Source organism: Panthera pardus, unplaced genomic scaffold (genome assembly GCF_024362965.1).
Source record: "Panthera pardus isolate Hobbes unplaced genomic scaffold, ASM2436296v1 HiC_scaffold_13, whole genome shotgun sequence".
Classification (NCBI taxonomy): Eukaryota; Metazoa; Chordata; class Mammalia; order Carnivora; family Felidae; genus Panthera; species Panthera pardus.
The window spans coordinates 69,065,327-69,087,194 of record NW_026526688.1 but is presented as its reverse complement, the minus strand read 5'-3'; the positions used below and the strand labels follow the sequence as shown (position 1 = coordinate 69,087,194).

The following is a 21,868-nucleotide window of genomic DNA, read 5'->3' as shown; positions in this document are numbered from 1 at the left end:
ACTGAGCCACCAGGTGCCCCTCTCCACTTCATTTTAACTCTTAAACCATTAGTGACTGCCATTGAACCTGTTTCCAAGAGATACACATAAGACATAAATAACGCCAGCAAGATGGGCTCATGTTCAGAGATTACAAACCATGTATGAGGAAAACATGATGAGGGAGAGTAAGCAAATACAAGCTGGAGAATTAGCACTCCTAGAACAATCTGAAATAACTGTTAAGTCACTGTGTTTAAAAATGGTTACAGTCATAAAAAAGAAGGAATTGGAACCTTAAAAGAGATGGGGTGATGTGATAAAAGATGATTTGGATTTGTAAAAGGACTAAAAAGAACTTCTAAGACTGAAAAATATGGCCATTAGAGTTCAGTCCCAAGGAATAAGTTAAAGAGCAGAGTAGATTAAATACCACTGGAGAGAATTTGAATTTGTGACATGGAGGCTAGAATGAGAAAATCTGATAGCATATTCAGAAGGTGAGAACTGAGAAGGCAAGGGAAAACAATATTTGAAGAGAGAGAACAGCTGTGGTATTTCAGACTAAAGAAGCACACTGACTCCCAATCAGGGAGTCTTAAGCTACAGGGCACAAAAGACAAAGAAAACTCTTGTAAACAGCCCAAGAGACAATATGGCACCTGCCCACAAGGAGTTTGAAATCTATAACAGGAAGTACAAAGAAGTAAATAAGCAGTAAAAACAGTGTGGTAGAGTCTACTGCAGTGGGAGACACAGGATAGGTGTGGAAGGACTTCCTGGAAGCTATGCCTATACCAGGGAGTCAGTAGGGAGCGAGCAGAATGAAGGGCGAGAAGTGGGGCAAAGGGGGACGCTGTGGCTCTTTCAGGAAACTGAAGATTCTTCTGGCTGATTATGTTGATGAGCATCTTCTTAACCTACAGACAAAGCTGGCTTTGCCACCACAGGAGGTTCTGTCTGTCCCATTTCTTGGTAAAGCTGCTGTCAGGAAAGTCTAGATGCCGATCATTTAGTAAAAGACAGTATTCTGCATCATTTTATAGGCCAGATGAAGTGTTTAAGAATGGTGAGCGATATCCAAGTTCCCTTTTCTCTGAATGTGTGTGATACTGAAGGGTTTTTAGTTTTTTTTTTGTGGGGACTTTTGTTTGTTTGCTTGTTTTACTAAAAAAAAAAAAAAAAAAAAAACAAAAAAAACCCCACTGGTCAACAATCCACACATAGCTGCAGTCCTTACATGTGGTGCTCAGCCATCCAGAAGTGGGGTGGGTTGGCCAACGACTCTCTCACATTGCTTAAGTCTTCGGTTCCAAGGCGGGGAGGATATGGTTATGCAGGTGGGCCTTCACTTCTAATGAGGTAGAAGAATAAAAAGGGGGATCTGAGGGCATTCAACCAAGAGCAAGTGCAGAGAAGGGTAGCTTCACTGCCTTAGTCATCCCATTGTCTTTGTGTGACCAATGAAAGGGGTTACTTAAAGCTATGTAAAGGCTAATATTACTAAGTCATGGTGCTGTAACATAATGCTGAGAATCTTTTTGAAAGGTACTTTGTCATGTGATATCCTCTTATTCAAATTTATTTTAATAAAGTTATAAAATGTACCGGAATCATATAGAATAACAAATTGATACTCAAATGATGCTGAAGAATCTTACATTTTATTCAGAACATTTCGAAGAAAAATAAAAGATATAGGGCGCTGCTTCCAATACTGAATCATAAATCACCTGCTTTTTTATGTTTGAAAGAAGCCACACAGTGGCTTGTCCCTAGTAATCAAATCTGCACTGTTATAACCAGTGTGCAGATTTTAGAGCTGGTTATGAGTACAGAATCTGTCTACACTCCTGCTGTCTATAATACACCTGTGGGCTGCACATCTTTAAGGACTGATAAAGGGTCAGTTCAGAGTATGTATTGGGCAGTGCCAGCAGCATAAATATGAGGAAGTCATAATAGAGGCAACTGTATTTTCTCCTATTTTGACCTTAAGTTCAGACTGTCATTCACACTTCTTGCAATCTTATCTTCCAAAAGATTTCCATCCTGACACGGTCCTAGGATTTCAAAGTTAGGGGGCTTGGCAGACTCATTGAGCTAAAAGTTGAAAACACTTGCATGAGGTGCTAGCTTCTAATTCTGACATACCAAGATATTTAATAAACTCTTATATTTTTTGTCCCCAATGTTTCTATCTGTAGAGCAGTGCTACATTCCTGGCCACCCCACAGGAAAAATGGCGTGATGAATTAATAAGTAATTATAGGAAGCGTGTAAGTGAGGATGGTATTTTCCTGCTCTTATGTTAAAAACAGGTGATCGTGTAAAATGTCATTTAAATGTGGTACATGGAAAAGAAATATATTAATTTTTCAGATGACTTAATAGGAACTGGACTGAAACCAAAAATAAAGAAATCTGAATAGAGGGGGGTGCCTGGGTGGCTCAGTCAGTTAAGCGTCCGACTCTTGATTTAGGCTCAGGTCATGATCTCACAGTTTGTGAGCTTGAGCCCCACGTTGGACTCTGTGCTGAGAGCACAGAGACTACTTGGGATTCTCTCTTTCCCTCTCTCTCTGCCCTCCCACTGCTCATGTACACACTCTCTCTCTTCCTCGCTCTCAAAAATAAATAAATAAACATTAAAAAAAGAAATCTGAATAGAGAATTGTTCAACAGAACCAGCATGTATTAGATACTTAGCACGTGCCTAGCATTTTGTTATGCTCATTTCAGAGGCTACAGAAGAAAAATAAAATGTGATTTCTTTCTTTGAGTTACTTACATAATCACTGAGTAGGCAAACAGATGTGAAACTGAGAACCAGTTAAGACAGTGATTAAATGTCAAAATGTAGATTGCAAAAGTTCTCAGAAGTCAAAGGAAGAGCAGTGAATATGGGAAAGACGTCTTGCTGTGGGGTGAGGTGGGGCATGGGGATGGGACCCAAGTTGGGTCCTTGAAAGGTTGAAACATTTAGAAGGTAGCAGGGGAAACATTCTGGGCACAGCTTGAGGTAAGAGGCAGGAGTCCTCTCAGCCTGGAGCAGGGGATCCTTAGAAAGTCCTGGAAGTAAATATTTGTGGGTAGATCTGGCCCAGATTGTGAAGAGCTTTAAGTATGGAAAAAGAAAAGTTTGAACTTAGGTATTTGGGTGATAGGGACTAGAGTACATTTCTGAGTTGGTGAGAGAAATGATAACGTGGTGTTTTAGGAAGTTTGAGGGTTCAGCGGCCATGACTAATAGAGACAGGGGGTGGGGTAAGAGAGCAAATCGAACATGGAGAATTAGTATCTGTGCTACAAGTGTCATATACGTTTTTCTCACAGAAAACCTCCATGAATTTAACCTCACTTAAACTTCACAGAAACTGTGAAGTAGGTCATCTTTTACAACAGATGTAGAAACTGAAGCCCCGGTTAATGAGCTGCTAGGGTCCTGCAGCTAGTGTGTGACAGAGGCAGTGGTCAAGCCCAGCCCTGTCTTCCTTCAGAGCCTTTGCAGTTGTCTTATCATTGCCCTTCACTGAAATATCAGAACCATGGCTCTTCTGATGACTCAAACCTTATAGACATTTCTTGTTTCTGCAAGTTTAAGTTAGGCGGAAGTCACGCATGTGTAGGTCAAGGCAGCATATTTGGGTACTCAGAGATCGACTCCAGAATGCTGAAGTTGGTATGTCGCAGCCATCTACACTCCTGGGAAACAGACCCACACATCCTTAGTGGCTGTGAATTAACCAGGCTTAACCTGTTGATTCAATAAAATGTAATAGCCAAAGAATATTTGAGAAACCTTTAAAGATCTATATAATATAAAGCATTTCATTTGTCACTGTATCTTGAGAAATCTTCACAGGAGAGTAGATTGGATAAATGGGATATTGACAACGTGGAACTAAATAAAGACTTTCTTTTTTAAAAAAAAATTTTTTTTTAACGTTTATTTATTTTTGAGACAGAGAGAGACAGAGCATGAACGGGGGAGGGTCAGAGAGAGGGAGACACAGAATCTGAAGCAAGCTTCAGGCTCTGAGCTGTCAGCACAGAGCCCAACGCGGGGCTCGAACTCACGGACCACGAGATCATGACGTGAGCCGAAGTCGGCCGCTTAACCGACTGAGCCACCCAGGCGCCCCTAAAGACTGTTTCTAACTCACAGAGCAGAGCAAGGCACAAAAGGCAATGGCTTATTGCCACTGCCTCATTCCTGCGACGGAGATTGACCATCCAGCCTCACAGTTGCCTGCAGCTCTACTGATCTGCAGTGCTCTCACATCCTCCAGTCCCTGTCTGTAGTTTCTGAATTGTCTGGTCACGTTTCCGAGGGAGGCACAGGAACGGTGGGCAGCTGCCTGGAAGAGGTGGCGGGAGGGCATTAGGGATCAGAGGGCCGGCCGCTCTGCAGTGCCATCTGGAGTGTGGGCACTCATGGGCTGGGGAGGGGGGGGGGGGCAGGCCTAAGGCAGCGGTTTTGGACATCTCAGATTATGGAGAATATAGAAACATTGCAGGCTTATCCTGATAAGAGAATTTAATGAACCCTGTGGTTTAGAAACTTACTTTGAATTTGCTTCTCTTCAGTTCGAGAGAGAAAAGGAAAATTGATACATAACAGTGTCTCTAAGGTTTATGAAGTTTTCAACCAAACAAACATTTTAAGGGGAAATGACTGTTTTTAATATTAATATTTGCTTCAGATTTTCATTCAAAACTCAAACATCAGAGGTCTCGTTTAATCTCAGACACAGTGGTTGGGAGGAGAACTTTTAAAAGGGTAAATGTATGATGGGTGTTCTGATGATATTTAGTCAGATTGACAAAGCGCCCCCCACCCCTTAAAGGGTTTTTTAATTCTAAGAAGAGGAATCTTACTAAGTAATCATACTTGCTGATAGCTATTCATATTATGTGTTCCTTCTCTTAAGATCCATACGAAGCCAAAGTCTCCATCAGGATGCAGCCATGCCTTACCTCTCCTGCCCATTTCTCTTTTTTCTAGTCTCCATGCCCAAACTCCAAACCCTAAGAATAGTATATGGGTGGGTCAGGCTTTTAATAAGTGTTTGAATCTTTCAGAGGTGCCTGGATGGATCAGTCAGTTGAGCGTCCGACTTTGGTTCAGGTCATGATCTCATGGTTCGTGAGTTTGAGCCCCACATCAGGCTCACTGCTGTCAGCCTGACAGTTCAGAGCCTGCTTCAGATCCTCTGTCCCCCACTCTCTCTCTCTCTCTGCCCCTCCCCCGCTTGCGCTCTCACTCTCTCTCCCCCTCCCTTCTCTCAAAAAATAAATAAAACATTTTTAAAAAGTGTTTGGGGGTGCCTGGGTGGCCCAGTCAGTTAAGCATCTGGCTTCGGCTCAGGTCATGATCTCGTGATCCATGAGTTCAAGCGTAGGGCTCTGTGCTGAAAGCTCAGAGCCTGGAGCCTACTTCAGATTCTGTGTCTCCTTCTCTCTCTGCCCCTCCCCAGCTCACGCTCTGCCTCTCATTCTTTCTCAAGAAATAAATAAACATTAAAAAAAAAATCTCCCTGACAGATTTCATTATTAATTACTTCTATGATTAAGATATGGCTAAGAAATTAGTGTTGAAAAGAAGGATACATGTAATTTTTTGTTTTTTATTGTACTTCTACATATGCCTTTAAAGTAGAGCCTGTTGTAAGAGGAATTTTAAATTGAATACCAGTGCATAGTGTGTGTGTGGGTGTGTATTTCTGTGATGAATCCAAACATGGTCTTCTGGATCTTAGAGTTCTTTAAATTCTAAAAGCTTAGAGATTGACTAATAAGCCAAATCGTAATATGTTTAAACTGCCTTGTCTTTAGTGAGGTTGTGTTTTCTTTGGAAAGATGTGTATCAGAAACCTCCAGAATTATCGAAACTTAAGCTTCAACTCTCTGACCCCACAGAAGTGTAGACAAGGTCAGTGATTGAGAGCCAGTAGCCCTGGAGCTCTTTATATTGTAGCTAAAGTAGTTGCTCGTGATATTTTTATCATTTCAGCATTTCTTTTTTTTTTCTTGACTATTTACATTTTCCTCTATTTCCATTTACTTTAAAAAGTGTTTATTCAGTAAATAAGTGAGTAGCTACTAAATGATATAGTTAGATGGAAACATTGGGTTGTCTGGTGGATATATTCAGGGAGCTCTGTGTTAGACATTTAGTAGTCTGAGAATGTGTAATGCTTCAGTATTTCTTTTAAGGTGCTCTTCTGTAACTGTTAGGCTGGTTCTTCTCTGTTCTGGAACCTGTAAACATAAAAGTCAGCAATACCATGCTGTGCTAGGGGGTACGGGATGCTCATCAACTCCCTCATCTGCTTGTATAACCTGTCTCATTTTATATTTTTTTTAATGTTTATTTATTTTGAGAGAGAGAGACAGAGTGTGAGCGGGGGAGGGGTAGAGAGAGAGGGAGACACAGAATCCGAAGCAGGCTCCAGGCCCTGAGCTGTCAGCACAGGGCCCGATACAGGGCTGGAATCCACCAACTGTGAGATCATGACCTGAGCTGAAGTCAGACACTCAGCCAACCGAGCCACCCAAATGCCCCTAACCTGTCTCATTTTAATTTAGTAACATTTCTCAAATGCCAGGTCCTGTGCTAGGGGCTAAGAATACAGGCAGAAAAGATTTAGCCCCCTCCTTCAAGGAATGGGCCCACCAATTCCTGTCAGTTTGTCCCAACCCTTGGACACTTTGTCTTTAGTCTTTCCTCTGATTTCCACCTCCAATTCTGCCTGTTTGATCCAGTGATTTAAAAATGACTCATGCTGGGCTGCCTGGGTGGCTCAGTCTTTTGAGTGTCTGACTCTTGATTTCGGCTCAGGTCATGATCCCAGGGTCATGGGATTGAGCCCCATGTCAGGCTCCTTACTGAGCATGGAGCCTGCTTGGGATTCTCTCTTTTCCTCTCTCTCTCCCTCTGCCCTTCTCCCCTGCTCACATGCTCTCTCTTTCTCTTAAATAAATAAATAAATAAATAAATAAATAAATAAATAAATAAATAAATAGGCTAATGCTCATTTTTCATGTTTGATTTTTTTAAAATATATTTCTCATACCCATTAAGTATCTCCTTTTAGAATAATTGAGCCAACTTCTCTGTCCCTTTTTGTTATCATACCTGGATCTGCAGCCCTTCTAAAGTAACTCATGCTTGGAGAATCTTCCATCCATGACCTCCCCCAATGAGCCACATTGCCCTGATTCCAGGGGCTGGTGATTCCAGGGGCTGGTGATGAAGCAGTTACACTTTGACCAGTTTCAAGACCTTAGATTTTTTATTTCTTTCCTTGACTGCTTGACCCTGTTTGCCCTGTGGCACAGTTTACTAGTTGCCAGCCTGCTTTATCCATCACTACATAGTTACCGAGAATTTTGCATTTTAAGTTATTCATCTGTAGCCATCCTTTGGCCTTTTGGCCTCATCTAGATAGTTGGTTGTGAGAGTTGATTTATGTATGTAGCATGTGGTCACTAAATAAATACTGCTTAATCATTAAAGCTGTAACTTTAAGGGAATATTTATTTAGTTACCCTGCCTAACCTTCTTTTGGAGAAATGGCAATAGAATCCTATACCTTATTCTAATTGTCTCCATTTTAATTTTTTTTTTTTTTAACGTTTATTTATTTTTGAGACAGAGAGAGACAGAGCATGAACGGGGGAGGGGCAGAGAGAGAGGGAGACACAGAATCTGAAGCAGGCTCCAGGCTCTGAGCCATCAGCCCAGAGCCCGACGCAGGGCTCGAACTCACGGACCGCGAGATCGTGACCTGAGCCGAAGTCGGATGCTTAACCGACTGAGCCACCCAGGCGCCCCCTAATTGTCTCCATTTTAAAAGGAGAGTTTAATCTTTCAAAAGGAAAGGAATTTTAATATCTTGGAATATAGGGAGGGCACATATCCTTTTGCTTTCCTGTGAACATTAACAACATTTACGGTGTAACTCCTGGGTGTAAGAAAGAAATATTGATTGAATGCAGTTTTTATCACATTAAGTTTAAATGTTAAGTTGAGGACACTCCTACTATTTTAGTCACTCTAATACCCTAAATTTCTGTAGCTCCCGCTAGCAACTTCTGAACTTTTAGGCTAATGCTACCTGGAAGCATTCTGAACGTTTTGAGTGCCCCTTGGCAGTGTTGTGGAAAGTTGACCCACTGTGTTTCTCTTCCAGCATCCAGTGCTTGATGAGCCGATAGCTGAAGCTGTCTGTATTATCGCAGACACGGATAAGTGGAGTGTCCAGGTAGCCACAAGTCAGAGGAAAGTGACGGACAGCATGAAACTGGGCCAGGAGGTCTTGGTCTCTAGTCAGGTGTCCAGTTTACTTCACTCCATTTTACAGCTTTACAAGCTTCACCTCCCTGCTGATTTTGTAAGTACTTGTTCTCGTATTACCAAAGAAATATAGTTAAGAAAATACTTTTAACAATATTTTTATTATAAATTCACGACTGAAATGTATTGTTTTTAGTATAATTGTACGTTAACCTAAGTAAAAATGGAACGTGCAACATAAAACCAGCAAACAGGATAGATTTCAGTAACAATAGTTAAAACAACACGGAGTGACACTGAAATCTTTTTGGATAAGGTATACGTAAAGGAAATAAGGTATGGGGGAAGGGATCAAACATAAAAGGAAATTTAAATTCTTCCTTTAGGGAACTCATTAGTTTTCCTTTTTTTGGATCAACATCAAGCAAACCAGTCACTGAAGGGATTGTAGTTCCTTTTGTTCAGGGACCATTCTCATAAAATTGTTAAGGATAAAACAGAATATCATTTGTGTAAACATTTAAAATTTTGAAGTACCATACCCATAGAAGATGGTATCAGTTGTGTTCCTTTTCAGGTGGGATTTTAAAATCGATTTCATAACGTTATATTAAAGGCAATAAATAGAGCTCATAAACTCCTAGAAAATGATCAACAGCTCTCCCCCAGTCACTGGAATGAATATATAAAAAATACATGTGTGTATGTGCAGAGAGACTGAGAGAAAATGTAGTTTGAGAGGGAAGGAGGGAGGGAGAAAGGTCTTAAAAGTGGAAGAGAGGCTTACAGGCACATAGCTGGGAAGAATGAAAGTGAGCTGACCTTGGGGATTTGCACTGAGGTGAAAGAGCGCCCACCTTCTCCCCTGTTACCCCTACACTCGGCTGACCTCTGCAGCATACTCCCAGACCAGAGCATCCGTTACCTCCACACGAGGTACAGAGCTATTTAATCACAAAGTGAGAAGCTGAATGTGAATTACCTACACTAACCATGAATGGAGTAGCAATTTCTCTGAGATCTTGTGACCTACCGTTGCACCACAGTCCTCAGAGAGTCAAGACTTTCATGGCCTTCAAGAAGGTGATTTGAAGTACTGTGTGGTTGTTGTGGCAGTGTGGCATAACAGGGAGACCCCGCAGTGCAGCCAGGTGAAGCCTAGGCTTTGCCATTGTTGAGTTGTGTGACAGTGGACAGTCCTGAGCATCTCTGAACCTCAGCCGTCTCACTTGTAAAACAAAGGTAGAATCCATTCAACAAGCATGTTGTGAGAATGCTCTGAAAATTCGGTCTGAGATACTGCTTTTTAAACTTCCAAAGCACCATGCCCATGTGAGATGCTTTACCAGTCAGGGTACAGCAGTGGCCAGTGCATGGCCTTTGGGATCCAGTAGTCTAGGGTCATATCCAAGCTCTGCTACTTCCTAGATGTGTGACTTCTCAAGGTCTGCATTTCTCCATCTGTAAAGCTGAGGAAGTAAGAGAGCTTATCTCATATGGTTATGAAAGTGAAATTAGAGAATTCAGGTAAAGCACTTGGAATAGTGTTACATGTGATAAAGTTCTCAGGAAACAGGTACTATTAGTGTGACTACTGATAATAATCAGTTTCATGAATAATATTAATGACTGACAACACCTTTTCACCAAAATCTTTATTTGGGCTTTATACTGAAGCATACTCTCGCAGGACCTCTGTCCCAGGGGGTGATGTGAGAAGCACTTACGGGTTATGACGGCCTTACTTTTGTTCTATATTTGTGGGCAGTTTTTCTTTCTAATAGCAAGCTGCATCATGCTGATTTAGTGGCCGAACTTTGCTTTTCTATAAGGAAAGAAAGATATATTTGATTTTATACTTTTTTTTTTTTTTTACTATTTTAAGTATTTACCATGTTTCATATTTTTTTCTGTAATATATAGCTCTTATTACATTTGACATCTTAGTTATCCAAGCAATAAATCACTATAATTAATTCTTTTTACTTCATTGGGGCTAAAGTATGTTTTTTGGTTTGTTTTTGTTTTTGACAGAAGCATGTTTAGCCACTCAGTAGTATGAATGGAATGACTTACTTAACCTGACAAAACCAAGCTGAAAGAAAATTTCATTTGCAGTTTAAAATTCTCCCTAAAAATCACTTGACTGAAACACATGAGTAAATGGCTATTAGAGCCTTCAGTATAAAAAAATGAAAGTAGCTATTTAAAATTTCAGAAGTTAAAAATTAAACAAATCCATCTCAGGAATAAAATCCCAGAAAAAGGGGAGGGCAGAGCCCAAAGTGGTTCTATATGATAATCAGACCTTTTATAAAAAAATTCTAAATGATTTGATTTTGAGTTTAGTATACATTCCATATAGACCAATGTTCTCTTTATTTCCACATTACAACATACAGCTTTCATGGGGACTATGAAAACACCATAAATTAACCATTTAAAACAAAGGATTCAACATAATGTGAATGTTCTTTTTAATATTTTATAACACTCTTATTAAAAACTTTGTGTTTATAAGAAACTGAAACTTAACGGGAGCTCCTTTTACCGCTTAACTCTGCTTATTTGGAGGAGCATTTCCATGAGGATTGGTGAAACCCTCCTTGCTTTAATTATTACTCTTATTAGACACTTACCAGTTGTTTTTCCTCTACTCAGCACAATACATTTAAAAGATTTTTAAGCCAATGAAAAACTAAGATTGCATCTCGAATACTTTTTCCATGTCACTGATCAGCCCAGATGGTCAAGATCAACATTTTCAAATGCATCTGTTAATCTTTTTACCTTGAAAATAACAGGCGTAATGGTCTAGAAGAAAATTATGTATGATGGAATTACCCTTGCCAAAGCCGTCAGGTGTCTTACTGAAGATGCTTGGATGGCTCTGCCTGCCAAACGCAAAAGCATTTGCCTCTGGTGAAAGACACAGATGGTTGCTATTCTCTAAAAAATGAAGTTGGACACAATTCCAAGGGTAGAGATGTCCTGAGAATAATTGCCTTTTCTTTATTGTTATTAAAGACCTAGTTAAAATGCAGTCTTGAGAGCAAAAACAAAAACAAAAAATTTAAAGTAACCTTGTTCCATTCACTCTACTTTTGGGGATGTATTTCGCCAAAATAATCTGAGATATAGGAAAACGACAACAAAGATGTTCTTTAAAAAATTATAGCAACAAAAACTCAGATTGCCATGTGGATAAGCAAATAATGATAATTTACATTCTCAGAAATTATTTTGCCATAAAAATTACTTTGATAAAGATTTGTTAATAACATAGGGAAAGGATTATTATAAAGTTTTTTAAAAGTAGGAAATAAATGCACTTAACAGAACGATTTCATCTATGTTAAAAATGCTTTTTAAAAAAGACTAGCAGATATGTATGAAAATCTTAATAGTCATTAGAAAAAGTAAACTGTTGTTTTATATAAACCTTTCCTTATACCTACCAGTGGTAGGGTTTGATGCGGTCTGTAATATTTATGTGTATTTGAAAGGAATGAGGTTATAGGTGTGTACTTAGAAAGGAATGAAGAGAATTCCAGCTCTTAGAATATTGGCAGAGGTTTGAATGCTGCCCCTCATCCTGAATGTTGTTGGCTCCCCAGTGCATCATGCATCTTGAAGACAGACTACAGGAGATGTACCTGAAAAGTAAGATGCTGTCTGAATATCTGCGTGGTCACACACGAGTCCACGTGAAAGAATTAGGTGTCGTCCTGGGGTGAGTTGTGTGACGTGCCGCCGTTTCTCCCTGTGATGGGGCTGACCCTAACGCTGCTCCCACCAACCACGTAGCCTGTGTCGCCTGGCACCTGCGGGCCCTGTTACCCCACTGAAACGTCATCAGACGTGTGCCCCTGCTGCTTCCCATCTTCGTAGCTCCGACACTGGAGTTCCGGACCTGGAAACGAGCGCAGAACTTTAAGCTAGTGGTACTTTATGTTAGTCTTCTCCCTGGATTATTTTATGCTTGAAAGTGAAAAATTTAACCCTACTGGACCTGCCCATTTCTAGTCATTTCAGGAAGATGTCGAAGGCGCAGCCTGTCAGACCTGCCTTTTGCTCCCTGGAGGAGGGAAGAAAGGCCGTGATCCTGGACCTTCAGGGGCCACCTGCATGTTTGCAGGGTGACAGCACTTGCCCCTCCTCCATTACAGGCCCTTTGGAAGAGGAGGCATATTGATGTTACTGATAATGTACATTGTCCTCCACAGGGTCTTTGCCAGAACTTCTCTCAGAGAAGAAATTATGACCTTTGTTAGTCTCTGCTTAATTTTTCCACAAAGAACTAACAAAAAGACACTGTGTTTATGGGGAATTGACCCCCTTAACTATGATGAGGATTCCCCTAAGTTTGAGCAAGAAAAAATTGCATATATGATGTCAGCCTTGAAATTCTCCATCAAGCCTGCTAATCAAAGTATTATTTCAAGGCTCGGGTCTTTGCATTCTTGTCAGACTTTTTCATCTTTCACACCCAGGATGTGACTTACAGTACTGTGACTCTGGCATTTCCTGTCATACATTTTTTTTTCCATACTTTATTCAAAAAATATTTTTCCCTTTTTAGGCGTTTGCTTTTGCAGTTAACTTGCAACATATCTCTTTGTTGTTGTTGTTGTTATTGTTCCTAGTTTTTGTTTAGCTCTCTTTACCGGCTTCACACTTTGGTCCTGCTCACTAGGCTCCCCACTGCCAGATGTGTGACTTGTATTTTTAGGATCTTTCCCTGGCTGGCAGGTGTCCATGGACACTATTAGAAAGACCAGAAGGATTTATTTACCCCTCTCATCGCTAGGTCCTCCTAGTGCATGATTAGTGGGGGTCACATGCAGCCTCTCTAGCCCCTTCCCCTCCTAGTCAGAGCCAGCAGCACAAAAGGTACTGAGGAACTTCTTATGTAGCCTGAAAGGAGATCTGTAGGGAGCGTTACTGGAGAAAGCATAGAACATTCCATGAAGTAATGGCAGCTACCTTTTTAAATTTTATTTTTAATTTTTCATTTTTGGAATTCAAGGGGAAAAAATAGGACATATTCCACGGACTGAAGCAGTCCTAATTTTTTTCAGGACATTTGGCAGCATTTAGCCAGTGACCACGCTGTAGCCGCTTCTGCTGTAAGAGAGGCAGCCGAAGCCACGTCCATTTGATGCTGTGATGTCTCTTGATTCAGTATCTGTTAGTGTCACTTTGCTGTCAGAATGCTGTGGCTCAGATGCCTAGTGAGGATCTAAATCGTGTAACCTGTTGAACAAATCCTCAAGTGTTTTGAAAAAGCTCCCACCTTCATCATTATCCTAAGACTGATTTGAGCCCAGGTGCAGAATCTCAGTATGCGCTCAGCAGTGTTGGCTAGAAGAATGATGAGCCACTGGAGAAAACATTAATTGTCGGGGACTATAGAAAAGTTATGGGCTTAAGATTGAGTGACCTCTGCCTTGGGAAGAACAGCCTTGTGTCCACACTTAGGCATAGCACACCAGCATCTTCCTCTGCCTCCTTGGGCGACATCCACTGGGAGATCACAATAAAAGACCAAGCTTATTGTCTTTCCATCTCTTACTTTATCGTTAGTTTTAAGCAATGATCTGGCAAACTTGGTACCTAGCAATAATACTTTACTGTAAAATCATGCTACTTTAATATTCTTTTCTTTTTTTCAATATTCAGGATTGAATCAAACGACCTGCCTCTGTTGACTGCTATTGCCAGTACTCATTCTCCTTACGTCGCTCAGATACTCTTATAAGCTAAAGCTCAGGACAGTTCTTCCTTGGAAGAAAAAAAAAAATCAGATTCTCAACCGAAGGCGAAAGGAGAAAGCTCTCTGTGACGTCAAAAGCATGAGAAGAGCAAACAGAAACCGTCATTCCACTGCTTTTGTTTTGTTTCGTTTCGTTTCGTTTCGTTTCGTTGCTTCAAGTGGATGCCTCGTTGGACGACTTAGGTTTACTTGACATAATGGCATTTGTGTTTTTCACGAATACTTTTGGCCTTTTGTTACCCATGAATCAACAGAGAGAGTGACTTTTTTGGTAGGAGAAGACATAAACACTACACTAAACACTAAGCTGTCGGTCCAGAGCGCCTGTGTGTTTGGGCAGAATAACGACAAGCGACTTTGGAGCAGGGGTAACCAGTGTACGTACCATTCCAGTAGGAGAATGTTTCAGAGTTTAGGCGTGAGCTCTCCAAACGGGAGAAAGTGTAACTTGCTATCCTAAGACAGTCAGAACAAGGTGTCTGGATTCCAGGGCAGGGTTTGCTTTTGACAAAAGGTGAAAGAAAGCAAGCCGCATTGTGCCGTCTTCCCGTCTGGTGGCCATAGGAGTTACCGCCTGACGCCAAACAGGAAAGAGGATCGACCGTTGGGAAGAGAGTGCTTTAGGGACCCACTGTTTTCACATCTTCTTGGAGTTTACCTTGTTGCAGATGCAGCCACAGGTAGGTTAGAGATGGATTGTTGGTGCAATAAACCCAGGAATCAATGTAGCATCTTAATCTCATCAAGATGTAGTTCATAGCTGCAGAGTGCACAGTCTGATACCATATATTTTATCCTCATACTTTAGAGCTTTCAGCGGCCTTTTTAAGAGAGGCCATTTACCAAAGTTATTTCTATGAGCTCAAGAGTGTTTCTGTTGCTAAATTCTTCCAGCCGAAGCCACTTTCTTCCTAAATAGTTAATACAAATGACTATTTCTACTTTAAAAGGCACAGCTGGCCTGGTGGGAAATGAAACCTGCAACAGTTCAGGATGACTAATGAAAGTAATTAGTTTGTACATTTATAAACAATCCATAAATGATCTAAATTTTTACATTATCATCTCTGTGCCTTCTAATGCCTAAGCCCTTTTCAAAACACCTCTCCAGAAACTAATTTACCCATTATAAAATCTGCCACAATGAAGGATTGTTTATTAGCATAGTTCACTTTAAAAAAAAAAACACCTTTAATTTTTTGTTAATGTAAAAGGAACTTTACTTAGTGTACTGGTCATGAACTCTGACCATGTCAGAGTGTGTCCCAACATCCAAGGTAAAGGAAGAGAGTTTAAAAATATTGATTGTTAAAAGACCGGTGCTAATCTAGCCAATCAGAAGATTGTCAGCACCTTGCAGATCTTGAATACAGTTGATTATAACCAGGCTCTCATTTCCTTAACACTATTTTATAAATTAATTCCAGCCTTTTTCATGCATCCATTTGTACCCAAGATTATGAAGTAACTTTCCTTCTAGGGCTTAGAATGACTTCAGATTTTTTATTTGATACAGTCCCGATTCTGAACACCAAGTGACATAAATGTGTTTCTTCTTTTACAAATGCAAGTTCATTATGCAAGTACCAATGGAGAAAAATGGGTGTAATAATTCTTTAGGAATAGGTCAGAACTGCTACCTTTTCTTCTCTCTCTCTTTTTTATGATGTGAAATGTAGGTGGGTGCATTAAGGCTCTTAATAAGATCTTTAATTTTTATTTTATATCTTTCTTTCGTAAGATTGAAGTTTTCCAGCCTTTTTATGTTTTTCTTATCCCTTTCGTCTAACATCTGAGTTTGGTGTTCTAAAGTCTCTATCCATGATGTCACTGCTTGTTGTTATGTTACCCAGAGAATGAACCTCACCTGTGGCTCAGCTCACTCATCATTTGTTTCTCGTTATGTGTGAATAAATTATAATAGCTGACATTGTATCATTTCCATCTGCACCAGTTTAGAGTATTCCCCTCATCTCTATTTCCCTTTTCCTTGTTTACACGTTTTGAGCACTTTCCCTCATCCACCACCTTCCACGGTTTCATAGAAAATAACTAGATACAGAACCAGTTTCATTCCAAATGTGTACGTAGTGGCATGTTGAAAATTAGACCCACATAGGGGGAAATTGGGCTTTAAATGGCTGATTCTAAACTCCATACATAAAAATTTAGCCCAGTTGTCTCAAAGCCTGAGAAAATTTAATTTGCCTCTTAATCTACTGTTCTAAAACTCTCTCTTGGAAAATGTCTGTTGGAAACTACAGGTGGGTCACATGTGGGGGTTGTCTCAGTGACACTCAGGATTCCAGTCAGAACCTAATCCTCACATCTATTGCCTACAAAAACAGACCAAGAATGTTGCTGCTCTTTTATAATCCTCCTCTAAATAACATTCAAGTTTTCTTTGTCTTAAATTCAGCCTCTTCCCAAAAGTGGAAAAGAAAAAACTCTCATGGAATTGTGTTGAGATACACCCACTCACACCACCCAGTGGCTTCATTCTGTCTTAGCCCAAGAGGCAAGAAAGGGATCCCACCCTCTCCCAATGCCCACTTCAAGAAAAAATTAAAATTAAAAAACAAAAAAAAAGAAAAAAAAAAAGAAAAGAAAACTACCTCAGTTGACAGGATTCCACCTTTAGGGTTTCTTCAACTTTTAAGTCTTACCTGTTGAGTGTAACTTTTGTAGCATCTTGCTTTTTTAAGCAAGCTAGTGAGGCATGACAGAGCAGAAGTGTGTAAATGTTACTGTGATGGACCTCTTTCTAGCATGTTGCAGTTTTATTTTTAATAGATCGACGAGTGATATGAATGTAAAGATAATTGTGTACGTTTAAACATGACAATGAAAATTTAAAATGTAGCTTCCATACTTGTGCATAATTCCAAAGTATTTTATTTTTATCAGTGTTAAATAGCTTTTTGTACAGGCTTCAATCCATTTTTCTGAAGTGTGCTGTTTTTTAATAAAAGTAACTATAATCTTTTCACATCCCATGGAACTGCCGTTTACACATCGCAACTTTTTAAACTTAACCATATTTTTCAAAAGTAACTTTTTTGGAGGGAGGAAAGTCCCTGCTTGCTAAGTGACACTAAACTGTCGTTTAGGCTCTTATAATTAGGTCCTGAGATTTTATAAAAATTTAGTCTGTAGCTTTTTAGGTTCTTCACTAGAGTTGGTTGTACATAAAAATAAAGAATATAAAGCGGCCCTAAAATTCTTTTAAATGTCTGGATTTTCCCACTAATATGTACTTTTGAAAGTATTTTGTTCATGCATACTTTCACCATTAAATTGAAAAAGTCTTCAGCTTCTCTTGATAAATGTGAACCATTTGTTTTTTTATTGTGCTGTGGGGGAGGGGATATTTTAATATAATATTTGCCTAAATCAAGCAGCCCCCATCTGAGTGTTAATTTTTAAATGTCAGAAGTTTGGTGACTATATATCTTGGGAGCAAGGTTGCAATATGCTTACATTTAAGTGGTGTTTAAAAAAGGAGAAAATTCTGGGATTTGTTATTATTGAAGCTCCGGTAAGACAAATTGATAGGTCTTTATATTTTTGATCAGGTAAATAGATATCAGTGTCAATGTATAGAAATTTTTTCTTAAAACTTGTTCATGTATTATTTTGATCCATTTTTCTGTGGCATTTGGTGCAATAAACCTTTTGAATTTATCTTGAACATTTTCCTGGTACTGCATGTGGTTTGTTACGTTTAATCTCAGAACTTAAAAACCTAGAGGTCTCATTTCCATTAGTTCATGCTGAAACAAGTTGATAATATATGTCAGTGATTTTCAACAGGGGTGTTTGGGAAATGTAGGGACATTTTTGGTTAGCATAATGGTGGGTGACAGTTACTGGCACATAGTGCATGGGGGCCGAGGATGGTAAGAGAAAGGTCATGTAATGTACGGGACACCCCACGGAATGAGAGATTGTCCCACCTCCTGCATGACTTTTATAAATGTTCTGCCGGACAGTCCTGTGGGTGAAAAACCTGTTTATAATTATCTAGGCTAAGAATTTAATTCTGCTTTACATAAAAGCACAATGTGTTTCTCACATGATTTTAATATATGCTGAATTTTCCAGGAATGCCACTGTTGTGTAAGTCGAGGGAAGACTTTACTTTGTAAGATTCAGAATTTTTACAAGAATTAACATAAATTTGGAAAACAACCTTACCAACCGCTACTGTATTTATGAATTTGAGTCATTTGTACATCTGCATCCGTCTTCCTTTGTAATTGTAGCATTCCTGCAGACAGCATATAGATGTAAGATCTGCCTGCTCCGTTACATTTCCTGTTCTAATCTAGTGTTTCAATGTCTATGTATTAAAATATATTTTAATAGGTTACTTTTTAAATAGTACATCTAGGGCATTATATTGGTGTGTTATAAATTATGTGTGGAAGTAGGTTATATTCTATATGATTTATTTTAGGAAAGTAAAGGGCATTATATAATATTTGCTATGTAAAAGATGAGGTCATTCGTATATATATATATATATATATATATATATATATATATATATATATAGTCTCAGAAAAAGAAAATGCTTTTATGTATAATTTTTGTAACATACATAATATCATACTGAATCATGTCATCTTAAAGACCATAGGGAGAACTAACATTAGGTATCTCAAACTCCCTTATTGATTAAATGAAAATTTCAAAAGTGTTTCCCTACTCCCTCAAGCAACTTTAAAATCATGCCATTGGTAAAGAACTTAAGCACATACATACATACATGCCGCCTTGCTTCTCAGTTCCCTGGTGCCTAGACTGTTCTGTCAGGTGCGTTATAGAAAATCCCCACACCTGGATGAGATGGGTACTGTGACAGTTAATTTTATGTGTAGGCTTGGGTTAGGCCATGATATCCAGATATTAGGGTCCAACACCAGTGTGGAAGTTTCTGTGAAGGTAACTTTTTAGATGAGATTGAGATTTATTTTCTAAGCTTGGTTGATATATTCTTTAATCCTTATCAATTCACTCATCCATTCAACAAATATTTCAGTGCTAGGTGCTGGTCAAAGTGGAAAAAGCAGTCCAAGAGAGATCTTCCTGGTGGCCAAAGGGGCAGGTTGGGGGGGCGGTTCTGCATTACAGACTGAGCACCTATAATAACCTATCGATCAGGGATCAGGCCGTGCCAGCTACCTGAGAATCTGGAAACCAGGTTGGGAGGCAGAGGGGAATGCCTCCAGAGGGGGTGGGAGGGGGAGGTTGCTTAAAACATGTCCCACTTTGGGTGGTATTAGGTAGGACCTGGTTTTCAGCAAGGAGATGAAGGTTCAGGGAGGTGACTGACAAAATTGCTGTTTCTCCCTAAATGTTTGCTACTTGAGGGCTGACTTCCCGCAGGGCATTTCCGCAGAGGGCCTTGGAGCTACCAATCAGGAAAGTAACAAGAGTCCTGCTAACAAGTGAGTCACAGAGCCCAGAGCGAGGCAGGGTGGGGCAGGGACGAGGCCGCAGACGTCATCTGCCTCTAGCAAAACCCTCGGTTACAGGCTTCGCACCTGCAGACCCGTGTGTCTGATCAGCAACCCTTCTCCCTTCCAAGGTCCACATTGTCTTCTTACAGCTTCCTTCTTGTAGACTCCTTCAGTTAGCATGGCCCGTGCTCCAGATGCAGGTGGTGTCTTTGGACAGGGTGAAGGTTGGCTGTCTGGGTTCAGATCCTGACTCGGCTGCCTACTAGCTATGTGACACTGGACAAGTTTCTCAACCTCTCTGGCCTCGATGATCACAGCTGTGAAATGAGGGTGATAATAGGTTCAACCTGCTCTAGGATCCTGAGGATCCAGATGGATACTAACAACTACAGGGCAGCACACCTGGCTGGGCTGCTGTGCGAGCAGGGTTCTTTCCCCACAGAGGGGACAGACCTGAAGAGCCCATTAGGTTGGGGCACGTTGTGCTAGTCTCAGTCCTCACAGCTAACTACAGGCTTTGGGGAGAACCAATGAGGAAAGAAATATACGCCCGCCAGGTAAAGCCAGGGAAAGGGGGAGGGTCTCAGGCGAGACAGGAGGGGAGGTGGGTCGGACAGAGACCCAAGCACAGTCACAGAGGTTCCCGCTCCTGCTGTAGTTCGCTCCCCGCCCCAGCCAGGCCCTGCCTGGTGGCCAGTACTGAAGCTCCTCTCACAGAAGGGGGCTTCGAGCATGCAGACTGCTCTCATCCCAAAGCTCCCCTACCACAGACTGCATCCCACGCCCCAGCCCCAGTTCTCCTGCCTTGGGCCAGAGCTGGGGGTGGAGTGGGGGGAGGGGCTGAGGCTAGCGCTCTGAAGAGATTAACTTTTAAATGAATAGATTTGCAGTAAAGCAGATTACCCACCATCACGTGGGTGGGCGTCATCCAGTCAGTTGAAGGATTTAAGAGATTGAAGTCCCCAATGAAGAGGAAATTCTGCCTCCAGACTGCCTTTGGACCTGAGCTGCAACGTCACTCTTGCCTGGTCTCCAGCCTTGTTGGCCTACCCTGCCCATTTTGGATCTGCCAGCCTCCACAATCCTGTGAGCCAATTCCTAATTCCTTAAAATCAATCAGTCTGTCTGTCCATCTTTGTGGTTCTATGTCTCAGAAGAACCTTGGCTGATACAGGTACTTCAGATATAAGTAGGATGATATATATTATGACCCCCCCCCCCCAAAAGCAGTTGGGTGGTCAGAATATTGTCATGCCAGATTATAAGAAGCAGGCTTTGAAGCAAAGATCTTTAACACAGTAAACAGTACAGGCAGCAGTTATCCTGTAAAAGCTGAGACACAAGTGCTATATAGTCTTTGGGTATATGCAGCAAGGGAGATGTGGGAGGATAGGGAAAGTGTGTTAGAAATAAGCCTCTGAGGGGCACCTGGGTGGCTCAGGCGATTAATAAGGGTCCGACTCTTGGTTTTGGCTCAGGTGGTGATCTCACGGCTTCTCTGTGGGTTCAAGCCCTGCGTCCGGCTCTGTGCTGACAGAGTGGAGCCTGCTTGGGATTCTCTCTCTGTGCCCCTCCCCCACTTGCACTGTCTCTGTCTCTCTCAAAATAAATAAATAAACAAAAAAAGAAAAGAAAAAGCCCTCTGAGATGGCAAGGAAGGAGGTAGCACTTCCTTCACAGTGGGAGCAAAAACGCCCCCTCCCTGTAAGGATTAACCCCTGCAGTGCTGTGTTAATTCCTAGAGCCATGCATCTCGCTCAGCTTTCTTAGTACCTTCAGTCAGCATTTATCATCTGTCCCCCTTTCTCACCTGCACGTTCTCAATCTACAGACTGTAGTCAAAGTGCAAACAAAAATGGTTTCTCCCTTGTTAAATTTTTGTTCTGGGTCTTCCTGCCCCCTCTTTATCCCAAATTTCTTTTTCCGTTGGCAACTAAGTGTTTTACAGGGCACTGGCTTCTTTGCAAACTACTCATTCTCTGCATGTTGCCCCCTACCCTGCCCCCACCCCTCATGAATTCTGCGATGTTCTTTGGCCTCCTTCTCTTCCCATGGGGAGAACTGTTGAATCTGCTACTTTCTTTGTGTCTTAGACGCATCACCTCTTCTCCTTTCTCTTTGCCTTCTTTCAATCCCTCTTCATTTCTCAACTGACTTCCCAAAATGCCTCGGAACTCCTCTTTCTGCCATATCAAACAGTTGTAATCAGTCTTCCTGGCTGATGTCTAAATCCCTCCAAAAATGAAAGTTTAATACTGTTACTTCTGTTTGAAAGCCCAGCAAAATCCAAGCTTGTTAGCACCATGCACTCAAACAACGCAGCTGGTTCCTCTTCCCCAGCCACTT

At 40.9% G+C, this 21,868-nt stretch overlaps 2 protein-coding genes across 3 annotated transcripts in view; one reads left to right on the top strand and one right to left on the bottom strand.

Annotated features, from left to right (window-relative positions):
* Nucleotides 1–17,748, top strand: part of FNIP2 (folliculin interacting protein 2) — a 95,101-nt gene extending 77,353 nt beyond the window's left edge. Inside the window, 3 exon segments of the mRNA XM_053901168.1 lie at nt 8,178–8,378; nt 11,899–12,014; nt 13,964–17,748. Of these exon segments, the coding sequence (XP_053757143.1) occupies nt 8,178–8,378; nt 11,899–12,014; nt 13,964–14,042 (396 nt within the window). The 3' untranslated portion in view covers nt 14,043–17,748.
* Nucleotides 9,928–21,868, bottom strand: part of CUNH4orf45 (chromosome unknown C4orf45 homolog) — a 99,505-nt gene continuing 87,564 nt past the window's right edge. The window contains exon 5 of one of the 2 annotated variants that reach the window (XM_019441126.2): nt 9,928–10,106. In XM_019441126.2, coding sequence (XP_019296671.1) covers nt 10,059–10,106 — 48 coding nt within the window. In that variant the 3' untranslated portion in view covers nt 9,928–10,058. Of the gene's footprint in view, nt 10,107–11,900; nt 12,195–21,868 lie in introns of those variants that run through there. The other variant, XM_053901167.1, reaches the window with a different exon arrangement.